The 20,125-nt window shown below is 32.5% G+C and overlaps 1 protein-coding gene and 1 long non-coding RNA gene across 3 annotated transcripts; one reads left to right on the plus strand and one right to left on the minus strand.

Moving 5' to 3' along the window:
- Positions 1-5,359: 5,359 nt before the first annotated feature.
- Positions 5,360-6,767, plus strand: LOC134725425 (uncharacterized). Its single transcript, XM_063589230.1, has 2 exons — positions 5,360-5,485; positions 5,929-6,767. Exon 2 carries the CDS (start codon positions 5,945-5,947, stop codon positions 6,554-6,556), a length of 612 nt encoding a protein of 203 aa, XP_063445300.1. The 5' UTR covers positions 5,360-5,485; positions 5,929-5,944; the 3' UTR covers positions 6,557-6,767.
- A 3,743-nt stretch (positions 6,768-10,510) lies between these two features.
- On the minus strand, positions 10,511-18,701 carry LOC134727180 (uncharacterized). 2 transcript variants are annotated; one of them, XR_010108732.1, is made up of 3 exons: positions 18,614-18,701; positions 12,393-12,866; positions 10,511-11,031 (listed from the first exon to the last, which is right to left on the minus strand). It is a non-coding gene; the product is annotated as an uncharacterized LOC134727180 (long non-coding RNA). The 2 variants fall into 2 exon arrangements; XR_010108731.1 differs by lacking the exon at positions 18,614-18,701 and adding an exon at positions 18,455-18,558.
- Between the last annotated feature and the right edge of the window lie 1,424 nt (positions 18,702-20,125).

Genomic DNA, 20,125 nt, shown 5'->3' on the forward strand with positions numbered 1-20,125 from the left:
TTACTAGTGTAAAACCAACAGTCTAATCTTTATAAAAAAAAGAAACAAGAAACATGTATGAATTACATAACAAGATGACAACAACTGTACATCAGATTCCTGTCTTAGGTGCAAACATGTATTCCTGCTGACTTACCTTGTGATCTTTGATGTTAAAAATCCCCCTTCTCTTATCAGTCTAGTACAATGCAGGGTTTTTACATAGATCAAATAATCATGTCCTTGTCCTATTAAATATGCATTTAATTTGTAACTGGACATCAATCAGCCGTCCATCAACAAGCTTGGATATTTGTAAAGATAAAAAAAAAACATTAGGACCACCAAAGGGCAGAAAAAAAAAAGATTTTTTTTTGCCTTAACAAGTTGTGAAGGCAAAACTTTGGCATGATGTTTTCAGTAGCTGCAACAGCATCCTATGGACAATTGTGATGAGGACAGTTTAATGGGAACTACTAGGGATACATCAATGATAATTGGTATACAGGTGAATTCTCATTTGAATTTCTTATTTCCATAGACTCTATGGATAGAGACTGTTTGTCCTTACTCTATCAGTTATTGTATATGGACTATAAACTTTTGCTTAATTATTAGTCTTCATTTATAGTTTGTGGTTAGGTCACATTTAGAGTTGTCAAAAATAGTAAGTCAGTGATATTCGATATGCAGTTTTAAAAGCATTTGTACATATACCTATGAAAATTATTCTGTCACTCTCCTTCACTCTTAATCTATTGACTTAGAAAATTTGGCATAGTTTACATGTTGAATTTGTGTTGGTTTGTTTTTAGAGAACCGCTAATGATAAGACACTGAAATGTTGGTACGCATTTGTACTAGCATTGGCATTTTTCATTTCCACATATCATTTGGCCGTGCCCAAACCCTCAGTCATGTTTCCTTGACTGAATGTTTGGCATAGTTTACATGTTAAAAGTATTGCCATTTAATTTCAACATTTGCATTATACTATCCAACAAGGAATTGTATATTTAAATATTCAATTCCTTGTATCCAATAACCAAATTGGTTAGACAAGTCACCAAACATATATCTGTGTCCTCAGTGTATTTGTCATCAATAAGCCACTATGCTTTGTTACTTTCTTTAAATCACAAAAGTTGAAATCTTGAAATCCACCATTGTCATCATTATCTCTTTCTTAAAAAAATATTCCTACAATAACAATATAACCACTATTTAAGGAAAGGTGTTTAAAAACTTGTCAAGGACTTTATAGTCCAGACACATGTTTGTCTTCATTATCACTGAACTAGTATATATTTGTTATGGGGCCAGCTGAAGGACGCCTCCAGGTGCGGGAATTTCTTGCTACATTGAAGACCTGTTGGTGACCTTCTGCTGATGTTTTTTTTATTTGGTCGGGTTGTTGTCTCTTTGACACATTCCCCATTTCCATTCTCAATTTTATTCATACGACTCCCAGTGGCGCTGGGAGGTCTGTTGAGTATATAAAGTTACAAACAGTAAGAAATGATTCATTAATCTTCTTCTGTAAATATAATGGTTTAACTTTGTTGGCCCTCACTGCCATCAAGCAAGCTATTGCTGTAGATAGCAAATTAGAAATATATTGTTAATAAAAAAAAAAATGAAATTGTGATCAATTGCTGTCAAGTTTGGCCAAATATAAAGTACAATTTGTTCCTGGTTGATGATCCTAACCTGTCCATATTATATTTATTGCTACAATGATTAATTACACAAGGTATGAAAACCATTTTTCTACAGGGGCAATCTGCTATCAAACATTTGAAAATTGCTTTCAAACATATTGATTGATTACTGTTCTATCATAGAATGTATTGAAAATGGATTTTTGATACAGTTATTTGATAAAAGAAAATACATTAAAAAAAATGTGTTCATATCAACTAATCAAAATCGCAAATCCTTATGTGTGGTGTTATTGATTAATATATTTGGAAGACTTTTTTCAGATGGCCATAAAATTATAAAATAATGTAAATTGCACATTATTGACAAATTTGCAACAATAGGATTTGATCTTAAAAAAATGTAAGAATTTGTGTCTGAAAGAAAATTAGTTTTAGATAAGAGTTTTGCTCTAGGTTGAAAATTTCCAATAAAAAAAACCATTTGGTTGATTAATGAAAATATATAACCTACTGTTATTGTAATATCATATGCATTACAACCAGAACACATTTAAAAATAAGTTGAAATATTAAATAAAATTGAGAATGGAAATGTGTCAAAAAGTTAAAATATTAAATGAAATTGAGAATGGGTATGTGTCAAAAAGACAACTATCCGACCAAAAGGCAGAAAACACCAGAAGGCTACCAATGTGCCAACTGAAAAGACAACTATCCGACCAAAAGGCAGAAAACACCAGAAGGCTACCTATGTGCCAACTGAAAAGACAAATATCCGACCAAAAGGCAGAAAACACCAGAAGGCTACCAATATGTCTTCAACACAGCGAGAATATACCACATCAGAGGCGGGCCTCAGTTGACCACTAAACAAAATAGTATTTACTTAACGAGTTAGAACACAAACACATTTATTGTCCATTTAATGAAAAAAGGGGTCGAGTTTTGAATCTTGTTTTTGGAACATCGATGTATATGTTGTGTACAAGTTATCATTTTGTACAAAATGATAACTTGTACACAACATATACATTATGTAATGATGTTATATAATACAAGTAGTAAATTCATTTTATCTATTGATGGGACTATTGCTAAATCAGTAGTATTCAAGATAATGTAGTGTTGTCGCAGTGCCTCGTTAAATCGGCCTCTCAGGGATTACAAATTATCATAGGCTGATCCAACAATCAATCCAATAAAAACTATCATCACAGTATGAGTATTTATGATTGTATAACAATCCATTTTTTAAGTAACAAATTAATGTAGACTGAATATTTATATTCTTCTCTGGAAATAAATACATGCAAATTGACGAACATTCCATTCTTTCAGTTTTTATTTCAGTCATAAATACCCGCCCAGTCTTTAACAATCATTTTCAAACCCTGGATGTAATTACAATGTGAAAAGAAAAAGTCTTAATAATAATAAGACAGGAAACCAAACAAATATAGAAAAATGTAAATTCCGCCGCCGGTTAGTAAAATAAATGAAATATTAAAAGTAAGACAGCATCTTAATATCGACAATACTCATAAATACCATGTACAAAAATGGATATATCTAAGAAAAACGAAGATTAAAAGTTTATACACCAAGTTTTAAAAAGTTCTACTATAAAACACCTTGAGTCAATAGCAAAGTTGCCATTGAGCAAAAGATTTCTATGGTGCATCTTTAGTATGCAAGAACATTGGCAAAAAAGAAGGACAAGTTCCCTGAAATAAGGTCATTAAACTTGCTTTATTAATATAAAAATAAGAAGATGTGGTATGATTGCTATTGAGAAAACATATGTCACAGAAATTAACAATTATTGGTCACCGTACAGCCTTCAACAAAGAGGAAAACCATTACTATACAGCCGCACTGTTACGGCCGTTTCCTATAATATTTTTGTCTCCTCTCACTGAATTGCGCTGATTTCCAGATGCATCTGTATCGTTCGTGTCAGTATTTATGGTTACAACAGTATGTCGTGCATATTTCTAAACATGAAACCAAATTAAAGATGCTTGTAAAATGTCTTCAAAGTTTAAGTATAGAGTTCTAAGTTATATTTTCCAAAAAGTAAATGATCCTCTGTAAAAATGGTTTAAATGTGATTAATAAAATTGAGAATGGAAATGGGGAATGCATCAAAGAGACAACAACACGACCATAGAAAAAACAACAGCAGAAGGTCACAATCAGGTCTTCAATCCGGTAACGAGAAATTCCCGCACCCGGAGGCGTCCTTCAGCTGGCCCCTAAACAAATATATACTAGTTCAGTGATAATGAACGCCATACTAATTTCCAAATTGTACACAAGAAACTAAAATTATAATAATACAAGACTAACAAAGACCAGAGGCTCCTGACTTGGGACAGGCGCAAAAATGCATGTTCCCGTTTGATTTTTTTTTAAAGTGTACGAATACATTGGACACATCATATCCCATCGTATTCACGGACGTTCTAAGATGTGTCAATGTTACCAGAAGGTACTCCACTCTTCTAACATAACACACAAAATTCTATAAATATTTTTCTATTATTCGACATACGATCTATGGATTAATATGTTTAGTATTACAAGTTTTATTTGTTGTATAAAACGTCAATGAGGAATCAATGTGGGGAATAAATGGAAGTTCTGATCAAACCCGAAATCAAACAGAAAAACATTAATTAATCATTTCAGTTGTTGATACATTTAATACATTCCAATGCAAATCTGGAGAAATGAAAGGAAATTTGAAATTGTCTTCCTTTTGCTATATATATATAAACAGATGTCGCATGATTGCCAATGATACAACTCTCAATAAGTCACAATTTGTAAAAGAAAACCCATTATTGGTCAAAGTGTTTTTTTTTTCCTTTTTGCAAAACCTAATAGTATAAAAAAAGAAGATGTGGTATGATTGCCAATGAGACAACTATCCACAAAAGACCAAAATGACACAAACATTAACAACTATAGGTTACCGTACGGCCTTCAACAACGAGCAAAGCCCATACCGCATAGTCAGCTATAAAAGGCCCCGATAAGACAATGTAAAACAACTCAAATGAGAAAACTAACGGCCTTATTTATGTAAATTTTTTTTAACAAAAACAAATATGTTACACATAAACAAACCACAACCACTGTATTACAGGCTCATATTTTAACTTAAACCTGGTATATATAGTATTCAATAAACGGACAAACTGACGGACGGACATGTGAATCGCTATAACATCTTTTTTGTTTGTTATTCTAATGAGTGAAATAAAAAAAGTATGTTTGAACTTATCGTTTTGTAATACAACAACTCGATTGAGCTTGTGTGTTTTAAAAGGGGATAGAGATATGCATATCAGCGAAAAACTCAGTGAAAACTAACTAGCTCAAGTAAATTATAGAGCTGCCTTTCTTTTATTCATTGATTCTTTGATTTTAACATTTGTGTGCGGAATTGGCGGCGTGTTGTAGATCTAGACCGAAAATCAGCACAACTTTACAAGCGAGCCTAACGTGAAAACCAACGTGTAACTCTAAACGTCCCGTCACTTCATGCATGGTGAATTAATGTATTGTCCTTCTTTATTCGGATTTGAAAACAGCCTAGATCATTTTTAAATATAGAACTAAATAATACATGAACATTCTGTAAATAAATCCAGTGTGCAATGATCAACTCTCTTAATTTTACATAGCAAGTACACTTTTGTTCTGGCGTTGGCAGAACTTTTTCTGAGGCACCGCTGCTTGATTATGACGTCGGATGGAATGAACAAATAACGTAACAATAAACAATAATGCAAGGTTGGAAACCGAGAATACAAGAGGCTGTGTTTGAGTAGTAGGTGAGTTTTTTAGTCGCGATATCCTTGGTTATGACTTGAAAATGGACCACTGCAACATTTATATTGTAAATTAAAGTTAATTTGCCTGTTATTTACGCAACTTCCATTCCCGGATATTTATTTTCTCTTTATTGTCTGTATTTATATAGTGTTTCAATTCCCCGCCTTCTGTTTTTGACAAGTTGACAATATATCTCTACCAATTATCTTCATGTTTCGAATTACTGTCATTTGTATTGCTCCACAGAGAAACTAGTCAATAACAGTAAAATGAACAATTATCAAAATGACGGGCATATATGTGAAGCTGTATATTTTAATAAAAGAGAGTGCTCTGGTCATGTATATTTTTTTACACATTTGATCCTTTTGATAGATAGCAAAATCAGCATAATATAAACTTTTGCAAATAGCATTTATATTTATAAATATCTAAATTTTAGAAATGATCCAAAGAAAATGACACACAATCATGTTTATTATTACGGTGGATGTTATTCTGTTCAAACCAGACTTGTTTCACCGAAGCAAGCATCGACATCGACAGATCTGCGGGACGAATCGAGTGATGGATCTAGTATGGATATGAGAAATCAAAATGATTCGGAAACATACAAAATGGCAAGTTATCATCAGAATAGACTACAAAACTGTAATGAATTTCAAGAAGAGCCAGCACCCATTAATCCGAGTTCCTGTATAGATAACAACAAGCGTGTGAAGTTAACCCACATGCCACGTGATTCTAATGGTTCATACGAAACATCAACTCAAAGTAGTTTTTCTAGATCAGACGATAGTGATATGGAATTTGAAATTTACCACACTTCTCTGGTGCAAAACGCATTTGCACCATGTCCACTCCAGGTTCCTCTAGAAGACAACTGTTTTTGTCCGCGTGCAACATCAACGCCTACGATGTCGCCCGAAAATCCCAAAAGTCTTTCAAACCAACCAATCAGAACAACAACGCAGAGAAAACCTGCTAAACGTAAATTACAATTCTCTTCCGAAGATGACGAAGCTGTGTATTACTTACAAGCAAAATATTTCAACAACCATGAAAACTGATAGTATTTTTTAGGTGAACAATTTATTCAAACTTTTTTAAACGACAAATCATGTAGAAAATTTAAAATAATTTGGAAAAAATAATGGTTGAAATTATATTTTGTATTCATATTCCATAGTATTTATACATTTTTAATGCTCTAATGAAGTGTAATTTTCATGTATACTGATATATATTATATTTGATATATATTATAATTTATATTCTTAATAGTTTCGTTCTGTTTATCGCCTTGTCGAAGCCACAAATTGTCACATAGTAATTATTTGACATCAAAGTGACAAATTAACAACTCCGCTGACAGACTAATGCAAATTCACAATTAAGATTCTTGATAAAGTCCTTAAAGTAAAAATATAAAACAGATCATTAAAGACCATTGACACTTCGAAGCTGTTGATTTCCGTGCAACATACCAAGTATATTCGTTCCTTTCATCACAATTCTGTACCGGTTTTAAATTATAATAGTTTATATTTCACTATAGGCGTCGTCGGTATATTCCCAATATGACGAGTCAGTAGAGGAGGTATACGATGACCAATCAGAATCCTCAAAACTACTTGGTTCTTCGTCAATTTCTGAGAAAAAGCGCGGAGTTTCAGAATAATTAGATTCGTCGATTGGAGAATTTGAGTTGCTGTTTAAAGCAAACTGAGACGTTTTATCTCTTATACTTTCCAAATCTGCTGCAGCTGAAGTTTTTGTAAAAGCTGATATTACATCCATCTCATTTTCTCGTATTTCGTTTACCGCATTCTCTGATTTTAACCTATTTGTAACAGATTTTGCACTGCCATTCCTTGAAAGTGTACTGTGTGGTTTTATTGCACTGAGCCTTCGTTTATTCAAATCCTTTATTCCTTTAACAACGCTTTCGTTCCATATAGGCATACTTTCTTTTCTGAGACTGACAAGAAAGCTTTTCCTTAGTTTCCTGCTTTTTTTAGTACCATCCATATCCGGTGCTGGTTGAGACGAAAGAGCTATCGCGCTTTTGATTATTTCTAGCCTATCATTATTGAGAGAAGGCGAGCTTTCCTCTTGGCGGGAAACAACAGACGGACACGAACGTTCAAAATCTTCTTTCCATTTTCCGATAAAGTTATGTCTTTCCTCTTTTGGCAGTTTTAGAATTAATGACAAAGGTACAAATGTTTGATCCTTCTGTTTGATTTTCTCATATTTGTCTTTTTTACTGTATTGGTCGTGAATAGATGGAAGAGGGAGAACATGCGAGAGTCTTGAAAATGCAGTCCGTGTAGAAAACGAGTCGTTTGTGCACGTGCTTCTACTAATGTCGGGAAATACGCATTTCTGTTTCACACGACCATCTCCCACTAAATCAAATCGCTTTGTGCCTCTTCTTGCAGCCATCGTTTCTAGTCCATTATGATTTATAGTCATTTTAGATTCCCTCAATGGTAGAAACTCGCTATAATATACGTTATAAATCTCTTGTTGTACTCTGTTCATATTCCGTTTGCAAATGTTGTCCAAATCGTTTAAATTGTTCTGCAAATATCTAGCATGTACCATGTTTCTGTGATGGACTCGCAAAATTTTCTCACTCCCTGCCATTAGATCAACACTTTTGTTTTTACCTAAAGACTTCATATTAACTAAAATGGTACCAAAATAATCGTATTATTGATAATGTACATTTTACTGCTCTGCATACGTTAATAATGTACACATTTTTCAAACGATTGTTAATAAGAATAACTGTGAATAATTTATCAAGTTATACCACTTTTGTTTGTAAAGAACGGAAACTTATTAGATTAATTTTTCACAATAATGTTGTTCACACATTTAGCAATACACAAACCAGACATCAATCATGATCTTAGTTAAATCACACCATATAGGAGAATTAAAAAATCTTCATATAAGTTGGAGGGAAAAAAACTTCTTTTAATGGAAGATAAGCACATAATCTAAGATATCTTTGGTGTAAGAAGAAACATCATAACTTCAACTGCTTTACTGTCGAATTGTTTATCAATAAATACAGGAATCTTTCCAAACCATAGATCTTCTTTATATATCTTCCCTGGTGTTACCCATAGCAAAACAATATCTCTCTTAATGGCCTTGAGATGCATGCATATAAGTAAATGGCCGATATGGTAAAGGACATATTGTAATATTAAAAATAAAAGGATGTTGTATAATTCGTAACACCAAACGCGTTATAACGCGCAATTTAAAGCATGCAGAGGAAAGCGTTTTTATTGCTGTTCTTCATCTGAACGCTACAGTGAGGCATTCAATTTAGAGCCAAAGCTCTATCTCACCACATTACATGTCCAACACGGTCCCTTGAAGCGATCATCTTAACTGAACTGTTTGCATGATGTTAATCATGTTACTTAGCTGTGGGGTATTGTTGAAAAATCGCAAATCATATCTGACAAAGAAATCTAACAAAAATCATAAATTGTCTGACAATCTCATTGTAACATAAAGAAACAATACAAACGTTCAGATAACAAAATGACACATCAATATGTACTGTGGATTCACTTATTTTCGTGGGTACCAATTTTCGTGGTTTGAGGGAAACGTGCATATTCGTGGATATTTGATATCGTGGTTTTTTGGTAAGTCTGTATACAATCCTTGTAATCCTTACAAATAGAAAATTTGCAATTCGTTTCACATTTAAATTCGTGGTTCCCCTGTACCCACGAAATTGGTATCCAACGAATATAAATGAATCCACAGCATGTTAGATAACTTGCCTGAGTAGCTATGAATATGAGGACTACAAGAGTTACAACAAATTGGCAGAAAGCAGACGAATAAAAGACGCTTAGTTATCAAAAGTATGAATACGCCATTACCGTGTAAAAATAAAAGAGCAAACATCTACGAACTCCACAAAGAACGGGAGACAATAAAAGACGCTTAGTTATCAAAAGTATGAATACGCCATTACCGTGTAAAAATAAAAGAGCAAACTTCTACGGACTCCACAAAGAACGAGAGACAAAATTTGTTCATATAAAGGAAAATGAAGGATGATATATATCGATACTTGACACAAAATCATTACACAGCGACGCAAATAACATTCACTCAAGGCAAAGAAACATCACTTTTCTTAATGCTGTTCTAAGTATCAATGTCAACCTTAGATACAGCATTTTCTCATCATTCGGGTCTAAATACTTTTCATTTTTATCACAATATGGTTATACTGCGAATAGTAATTTTGTATGAAGCTATTTACTTATTTGAGTGTGATATATATATGTTTCATTTGTTTGCTAGTAGCTTTTCCGTGAGCATGTATGAACTATTTGCCACTGTACGTTAAGCAAACAACAATCGATCATTTGTGTACTAAAGCGTTTCACAAACTCTTGCATATTGAATTCTCGGTCAAGGTTTGTCACCGAACAAAATTCATCAATGGAACATATCGTAGGAAGCACGACAGAAGCCATTTGTTATCGATTGCTTGCCCTTCAGAATCACATATGTTCTGTTTTGTATTTTGTAGACTGTATCTTTTCTTCATAATTTTGTCTCTACATTTTCAACTTAATATGATTTTACTGAAAGTTTAATCGGGCAATTGAAAATGTCAAAACTGTTAAACTTATTTGTAAATTTATTAGTCGTGTGCATATTTCACTGGCGGATCCAGCAATATTCATAAGAGAGGCCCATTGACTGCCTAAGAGGGGGTCCGCTCCAGTCATGCCTCATTGATTCCCTATAAAATCAATAAAAAAAAATTGTCACACAAAAAGGGGGAGGGCACATCGTATGCCCCACTAAATCCGCCTCGGTTTTTCGTATTTGGGATTTAATTTCTAAAAACTAAAAAACAAATGCACGCAAATATTCAGTCAATTTTGTATTAACGTAAATAGTATTAAATCGTTTGTGTTAAAACTGTTCCTGTATAGAAAATATGAGAAATTTGAATTAACACTTAAATAGCAATAAGGGAATATCAAAACTAACCGATTATTCCGCTGCAAAATGGATGATTAGCGTGAGAATCCATTAGTTCGTTTATTAACTTTAAAATGAATATTGCTGTCATTTTCATTTTACTAATGCGGTTTTATTTCTCTGAACAAAGAAAACCAATTACCAACGGCAGATCGTTAAATTAGTTCCTGTTGAAGGTAAACAGAACTTTTTACGATTTTTGTTACAGGTAGTCTTTTGAATAAATATACAACAGACAGAGCACTGTTAATAATAAAACAAAAATAATCCAAAACACTATTCCGTTATCCTGAATTGATTCAGTTGATACATCGATTTTTGTTTTCTCCTCTATTTCTAAAGGCATTTGTCGAACTGGCCGGCGTCTCTGTCCTCTCATTTGTTTCAATGATGCTTTTATTCTTACGTAATCGTTGAATGTGATGCTACTCCGGCGTCGGTCTCGGCGGAAATATTGTACTGACGAATCTGTTTCATTCCCGTTCATGGTGTAATGTCTCTTCTGAAAAAGATAAAATATAGATGATATGTGAGAACCTATTTTAAGACCGAAATGGCTGTGTTTGGAAATTATAGTCTAATAACTTCCTTTTCTCTATGGAAGAAATTAAATGTTTCGTGTCATACTTTCATATGTTATTTTGTATTTTGCTTTCATAGATGAATCGATTAATTGCTGTTTGATTGATATCCAGTGGCAAATATCTTATAAAATTGAGAAAGGAAATGGTGAATATGTCAAAGCGACAACAACCCGACCATAGAGCAAACAACAGCAGAAGGCAACCAATGGGTCTTCAATGTAGCAAAAATTCCCGCACCCGTAGGTGTCCTTCAGCTGGCCCCTAAAATATGCATAAAAGTACAGTGATAATGGCCCATGCATTTTCAGAACGAAAAAACAAACACAGACCTGTCCCCATTTGAGATACGCAAACTATTAAGACTAAATACTTTTAAAAAAACCCAGAGGAGATAAACACATTTAAACACATGTATACTCATGTATTTTTTCAGGCTAGTTAATATAAAAAAGATGTGGTGTGATTGTCAATGAGACAACTCTCCACAAAAGAACAAATGACAGACATTAACAGCTATTTGTCACCGTACAGCCTTTAACAATTAGAAAAGCCCATACCGCATAGTCAGCTATATTAGACCCCGAAAGTACACTAACGACATATATATATAGGAGATTTAAAAAAAAATGGCAGGTATGTAACTAAAAATTTGATATTAATAATAATAAAAAAAACAATAATGGGTTTTGTAAACAGGGTCTTATTTCATACTTTCATTAAAAGAAAGATGGACCTTCTATCAGCATACTTGTTTAAGCGCTTCTGTTTTCCATATACCGTAAACCACTGTGGTCAGCGCGTAAAAAACACTACTATCGTATCATCGTATAGATAAGAGCCAGAACACATGGAATAGTAGGAAAATATGTCAAAGAAATCAAGAATTTGTATAGTAAAAAAATCATAACAAAAAGATAATACAAAAACAATTAACACTAAAAAAAAAGGGGTGGTACATGACCCTAGCGTTTGTTGAAATGAGTTGAAATGTAAACTACCTTCTGTGCCTTCTGAAACAATGTCGACGTATAATTTTATATCGGTAAAAGGCTGTTTAAAGCTATAATATGGTATCTTTTTTATTGACTCTAACCTTAAACATAAATAAACTATTTATCCATTATATTTCATGTTTTGTTATAAAACATTTTTTTTTCCTTCACTAATTTTTTGTTACCATTACAACTAAATCTCTTAACAATATTAGTAATTTTTCATTAAAAAAAAGCCGATGTTAGCATAAAATTCCTGATAATTAAAAAACATCAAACTTTCTTACCAGTGTTACATTCCAATATACTTAAGGCTTCCAAAAATAAATTCCATTGTGTCGAGAATATTTAACAAACAAAGAATTTGGTAAGTATGGCGACAAGAATTTAATTAATCTCGGTTCCATCTCTCTCTTTCTGACCTTCCTGGTGTAAACAAAAAGCACTTACGGACACTCGACTGGCAGTTAAAGGAATTCTCTTGAATAAACACACAGAAAACAGATGAACACTATTAATAAAACAAATATTATCCAAAACAAAATTCTATAGCAATCTTCTTTGCTTCGTTCATTTGGAAATATTCTCCAGTTCGATTCAAAAGAGAGGTACCGTGAAGGTCCTGTGCGTCGCTGATCCTTCATTTGTTTTAGAGAAGCTTTGATCCTGACATAATCATTCCATGTGATACTGCTTCGCCGTCGCTCGCGACGAAAATACTGGACAGATGCCTCCGTTTCATTTCCATTCATATTGTGCACCTAGAACCAAACAAAAACAAATACATTAATGAATAATTAATTTTCAAACAGTTCCAGTCAGTGTAAACTGAAAATTTAGAATGAGGTAATTAAATGTAAGTGTAGACTTGAACAAACTAAGTCTTGTTGCCCTTTTAGGTCCTCTGTTCAATGAATGCACTTGTTAATAGTTAGGATCAAATATAGCATCTAAAGTACCTGCAAAAAGTGACAAAAAAAATTCATGTAATGTTACTTTATTTTGTTTAACAATCTCAAAAGCCTTATATCAAACTGTTTCTAACAAAGTTTCATAAGTGTCTAACATGGTGTGCTTGTAATATTACGATGGAAATGTACACTATTCGTTCTCTATTTACAACATAACTGGATTTCAAAGCGTTTATGACTCAGAAGAAAAACAAGAAAATAGAATTAACAGTAGATCTATTACAAAAAGTGTGATAAATTATTTTTTTATTTGTATTGTTCCATGTTTACCAATGAAAACTCCTTTTAAATGAAAATCCACGAATCAGCTTCGTGTTGGTCGTTGTTAACTAGCATTTAAATGCTAAACTAATATAAACCGGATCTGTCTCTGGAATAGATCCTGTTTCCAGACAAAGACAAAAGCCTGTTTGCAGTAATACCAAACTACATAATCTGAGCATTCCGAGTATGTATAAGGTATGATAAACATAATTAAGAGAATCATGAATTGTTCTGATAACAGTAATTTCAAATGTCTACAATCAGTTTGTCAATAATTGTTACCTATTCAAAGACCTGAACTATTGGATAAATCTTAAAATGATTACAAGAGTTGGTTGACCGATATGGAATATCCGTAACACAGATGATAGCAGATATGTTAATGGTTCTCGTTTGTTGCTATCACATTTGTTTTTCGTTTGTTTTAAGCATAGTTATCTTGCTTAAGGTTCATCATAACAAACGGACAAATATGGCTGTATTTACATGCCAAAAACTACTCTGAGTACAGACTTACCTTTGAGTTTGGAAAAGTTTTAATGCCTAGCATCCACTAGACATAGAATTATATTCAAAACAGTGTGGTCCTGGCCATTGATTGTCGATCTAAATTATCCCATTGACTGGGACAGATTAGGTGAACGTTTGTCTGTAACGACCATTGCTCACTTCTTACTTATTATAGAATTTGAACTGTGGGGTCACCAAAGGTTCTTTACGCCTCTAATAATAAAAGAATTCGAAAAATTATTCAGGAAAAACCTTTATGTTTTGATTTATATTTATGATATAAATCAACACATTGTATTATTCCGGATTCGTTTTTCGAATTGCTTTATTTAGGTGTTGAGAACCTTTGGTGACCCCACAGATTCAGTGTCTTTAACAAGTTCATAGTGAGCAGTGGTTGTTACCGACAAATGTTCACCTAATCTGTCCCAGTCAATGGGATAATTTAGGTCGTCAATCAATGGCCAGGACCACACTGTTTTGAATATGATTCTATTAAAGTTAAACGCATTTTATGATTCAAAAAGATACAATCTCTTTTGAATTTTGTTCGGCGTTTTTCCCCTTCATGCAAAAGGTGTGAAAAATAACTAGTAAGTTGTGGTACAACTTTGAGATGCTGCCTCAGGTAAAACCCAGTTTGTTTTGTTTTGATTATTCTTAATTGACATGGACAAGAGGTATCTTTACAACTATAGGTGAGTTAAAGAGTTTATCTGAGTCAGTGAGTGGACAGTATCAAAGTAATTCAGGTGTTTGTTTATTTTTACACCTTCTACAGAAAGGGAAAAAATGCCCATCAAAAACCAAGATAGATTTTATCTTACTGAAACACAAAATGCTTTTAACTTATATATGTTGTGGATGCTAGGCATTAAAATTTTGCTAACTTCACAGGTAAGTCTGTACACAGAGTAGTTTTTGAGGTAAAAGTACGGCCATACTTGTCCATATGTTATGATGAACCTTAAAGTATTTGAAATTTTGTCTGACCTTAACCTTTTAAAGCTTGGTTTGTTCATTTGATATTGAAGGACTTCAACTTCTATTAGAATGTATCATTGGCAATCATAAAAAAAATCCTTATTTTTTATATTAAAGGAAAGGCAACACCAGTCTTTTTAAGATTTTTGCTGTGTCCCCGTCGCCCCCCTTTTTATGTAGTTTTATATTAGAATACAGGCCTCTTTCTTTTTATATCAGCATACAGGCCAATCAGATGAATTTTCTCATTTATCACAATTTATTTACTTCGTTCAATCAATTTTAAATGGTATAAGAAATTGAAGATTGAAACTTTTAAGAATACAAAATAAATCACTTACCTTAAACGTAAATTAAAATAATTCTCTGAAAAATATCTGCCTTTCCAAGTGTAATATAACTAACTGTTCCTTTAATATTTCCTACGCCCACGCTTAGACAAAGCTAATTATTGTAAATTATATTTCACCTCCGTTGTTTCATATCAAACTATGTAAATTTGTAAATTGAAACTGCTGTTTGATTTAATTATTATAGAATGGCGATGCCATATCTGTTTCCAAAATATTAACACCAATGGGAAATTAAATTAATTGATTATTGATTGATAAAGTCATAAAAGTAGTAGAATTGTATCTTGATCTCTGCACATTTTGTGAAAGAAATTGGTTTCCATATTATTTTAAAACAATCGACTTTTAGTTTTGCAACACACTGAGGAAGTTGTGTCTCATATTTTTCATCTCCGCGATGATACTTAAGAAGAAAAAGAAATATTTAAATATTTTTTTGCTTTGTTTTGTCTTTTAATTTTGTTTTTGTTTTTATCTTTGTTTTTTGTTTTGTTTTGGGCAAGGTAAGTTTACTGTACTGTTAATTTATTTTAGGTAAGACACAGTAAGTTTTGTAAGTTGGGTTCCACCAGGTAAGATTTTAGTTGAGTTGAGTTAACGTTCAGTTTAGTATAAGTTTAGTTTAGTTTAGTTTAGTTTAGTTTTAGTTTAGTTGAGTTGAGTGAGGTTTTTAGTTAAGTTAAGTTAAGTAAATGAAGTTTAATTTTGATTAATGTTATTTCAGTTTAGTTTTATCTAAAATTAGTTTTAATGAAGTTTTGTTTTGTTTAATGTTCAGGTTATGTTTAGTTTAGTTGAATTGACGTTTGTGAAGTTTTAGTTAAGTTTAGTTTTAATGAAATTTAGTTTTGATTAATTGTGCAATGTTTGCAAGTCAGAAAGTTTTCAATTGACCTCGGACTCATATCATAGATCAGTGAACATGTTACGTTTTCGTAGTCAATTCCCTATCTCAGTACTATTGGCAACAGGTCTACCATATTTGCTGTATAGAATGACTGTAAAGGTTTTCATGTTCAACTGCCAGGTGTCATCTTACCCTGACCTCATTTTCATGGTTCAGTGGTTAAAGGTAAGTTTTTGTGTTCTCGCCTGTTTTTCTTATATTATTTGCAATAGGTCAGCAATATTTGAAAATATTCTGCAATGAACATGTCAGTCTGGTTAGATTTATTTGACCTTGACTTTATTGTTACGGTTCCTTGCTTAATGTAAGTTTTTGTGTATTGATTTGTCTTTCTTAAACTATAATTAGGCAATATATCAACTGTGTGTGGTGTATGAAATGATTATGAGGTGTATATGTCTGTTTTGCAGGTATAATTTGACTTTGATTTCATGGTCAATGTTTCATGGTTAAGTCTTTTTTAATTTTTTTTTTTTATAACATATGCAATATATCAAATATATGTAACGTATGTAATGCATTGATTGATGTTAAGGTGTCCATGTCTGTGTGGTAGGGTTCATTTGACTTTGAACTCATTTTGTGGTGCAGTGGTCCATATACTAGTATTAAGGTGTTCATGGGTTGGTCTGTTTCTTGTGTCTATTAAAGCAATATTGGTCAACTATACTCGATGTATGGAAGAATTGGAAGGTGTAATATTTTTCTGGCTTGGTTTATCTGACTTTGAACTAATTTTCTTGGATTGTGTAAAGTTAATGACCTACTTGTTGTAAACTATATATTTTTGGCTCTCAAAATAAAATCAATGTTCAGTAAAGCAGTCGAGACATTCTTGTGTTTATGATTACGGAGAAAATCGTATTGCTGTATTACAATCGTCCTATTATGTGGCATATTAGTTCCAAATATTTGAACATATGATCTACGTTGCACACACATTGATTGTCACGATATACGGGAATATATTCCCGACAAAATAGGATAAATGTCCAAGAATTTAGTACAATATCTATTATGTGAGCAATCAGTTTAAAGAATAATCATTCATAAGATTGGAATTTTTTGCACTGCAGACAATCCTTATGTCTGAACACTTTCTTTAAAATATTTGAAATAGGCCATACATTTTCCGAATTGGAAGGAAATACCCATGACCGATACTGTTGTCGCGACAGGTCTGAATCATTTAGGTAGTTTATGCATTAGCGTTGAGCTATTGGTTGAAACTACATTGTGATAAAATCAAATTTGTAACGAAACTTTTCACATGGTCCAAAAATGTTTGTCTGATGAAAAATGTCATAAATTGTTGGAAGGTGGTATTAAATTTTATGATTTGTATGATGAACATTGATGAATAGCTTGAAACACGTGCGCTTAAAAGTGTGACAGAATGAAAATAAATTTTGATAGTGGTTTAAGTAGTTTCAAAGCTCTTATATGCATTCAGTTCTGAAATTACATATTTTGTAAACTACTTCTAGTATGTAAACTAGAAGGTCAAACATGCCGTGGAAAACAAACAAAAAATATAATTATAAATAAAGGCGATGATGGATATTTATTTCTATGAAAAAATCCTACAAAATGCAAAGCAAACGACTCCTTGAGAATATCATACTGTTTACATCAATAGAAAAGAACAAGTGTGTCGCAAACTGTCAATTACAATGATTGTAGAAATTTGTGAATAAGATTAATAGAATCTGTCAATGTTCTGTCATCTGTTCTGTTCATCATTTCCGTTTTATTGCTGAAGGACAAACCATATTTAGATACCTCTTAAAGATACTGTCAAGGTTCCATATTCAAAACACCCAAATGCTTCAGCGTTAAATTATTTATTTAACACAAAAATCTAAATTTCCAAGGGACATTTGACCAGCCCAGTAGCCAGTACTTCGTTACTGGCATTAAAAAACGGATGTGTTGTGTTATACAAATTTGCTTTTACAAAATGTTAGAAATTATTATAAATTAAGTAATGTATCTCCCTCATGCAAAGCTCTGATTCCTTTCATGGATTTGGCTATATACTTTTTGGACCTTTTGGATTCTAGCTCTTCATCTTTTAAATAAGCTTTGTATTTCAAATAATTTGGCCACGATCATCACTGAAGAGACATGTATTGTCGAAATGCTCATCTTGTGCAGAAAAATTGGTACCGTTAATGTTATTGGTTGTTTTTTTGTAAAATAAGCTACTTTGTAACGACACCAACATAATCGTATACAGAATCAAGCAATTGATACGGAATGTAACTGGCTTATACACGTTAAATGAAGAAAAAAACACCATTTGATTGTTATAAATTATTATCGTGGCCAAACACAAAGCAATTAAGCAATATACGTACATTTATAGAATGAATTTGCATGATCAAATCAATTCCTTAAAGACTTCCAGGAAATACGTTTCATATTTCACCATAGTGTCACTACAGAATAATGCTTTCTGCCCATTGATTGAGCAGAGTAGATATTAAGTAAAACGTCTGATTGTTAATTTTACTCACCTGTCTATTTACCATCAGCGTACTTTAGCTCAGTATCTTTATATCGAACATCAATATATACATTCTTGCATATTATATAGTATCTAAGTTTGATTAAACAATTAAACTACATTGGAAAATCTTTATCCTACCAATCGTTGGGACACTTCAATGTTTATTCCATACATCTAATTCAATAGGTTATGTCAGTTTAAAGTTCATTAGAGCTTTTGTTATACTAATGCTTGTTTGTATACTATGTCGACCCTTAGTAAAGCTTATTTAATAGGGAGATCTGTTTGAGATCATGGAGATATGAGATTCACATGAGAAAAAGTGAAGTAATCATTGTCTAGCATTGTATCATTGACTTGTTAACCAATCAAGAACAATCGCATGTTCAAACTGAATTACTCTTCCTATTGCGACAGCTGTCATCGTTACTATATCTGAAGATGTATAACTTTGTTGATTTAGAAAGAAGAGTTTTAACATTGTGAAATCTTGCATTCGATGTGAAGAGCTTTCGTGTTATTTGCAGAAATAAATTACCGGTATACCAAACTGGTGACAACAATATTGTGTTGCAGTTGCAGGTGATCTGTAGTTGTTTTATAGGAGCTAATAATCAAATTCCATTTTAAATGTATAAATGATGTTCAGTAGGTTTTGATGTTTAACATTTTTGTTAGGCGAATGTTGTTCTTTGTTTAAATAATAGGTATTATTACATTTTATTTGCATTCCGATGAAGCTATAGATGTTTGTTTTGAAATTGCCAACTTTTTCTTTTTCTGTATTGTACTTTTCCCGAGGAAGTGTTGTTATCGTCTTTCTTCGACTAATAATTCTTAATTACTTCCTAGGGAATTATTTACTGTTTATTAATATCGTTTGTCCAATAACCACATTCGCTTTCTTATAAAGATTGATGGACTTTAGATCTCCAACTTTGAAATTTTGCATTTGCGCCAGAAACGTTTCGTCTAGAAATGACTCATCAGTGACGCTCGAATATTTTTTTTTAAGAAGACTGAATAAAGTGCGAAGTTGTAGAGCATTCAGACCCCAAATTCCTAAAGGTATGTCAAATTCATCAAGTAAGACAGTGTTGTTACAATTTTGTATATGGTATATGTAAAACCTCGGTATTGGTTAACTTTTATGTCATATTGCTTTTGTTATTTGTGGACTTTTGTGTAATAGCAGATCGTTCGTCAACTCTGATAATTGTATGCACAATAGACACGGGCGAGTAAGATAATGAGTAGAAACCTATCTGTTAATAAAGAACATGTGTTGACCTCTAGATTACTTTTACTTTTTGTGGTGACTGTTATGTTGCCGTCTAACTGAAGAAAGCCTCAAACAAAATACTTTTGATCTAATATTTTTATAGATAGATATTAGCTGTAAACAGCAATAATGTACAACAGAGTAAGATCTACAAATAAGTTTGCATGATCAAAATGGTCAATTGAGGAGTTCTTGCCCTAACTTTAGGTTGTGTATGAAATGTCTTTGTTTTTCTAT

Source organism: Mytilus trossulus, chromosome 7 (genome assembly GCF_036588685.1).
Source record: "Mytilus trossulus isolate FHL-02 chromosome 7, PNRI_Mtr1.1.1.hap1, whole genome shotgun sequence".
Lineage (NCBI taxonomy): Eukaryota > Metazoa > Mollusca > Bivalvia > Mytilida > Mytilidae > Mytilus > Mytilus trossulus.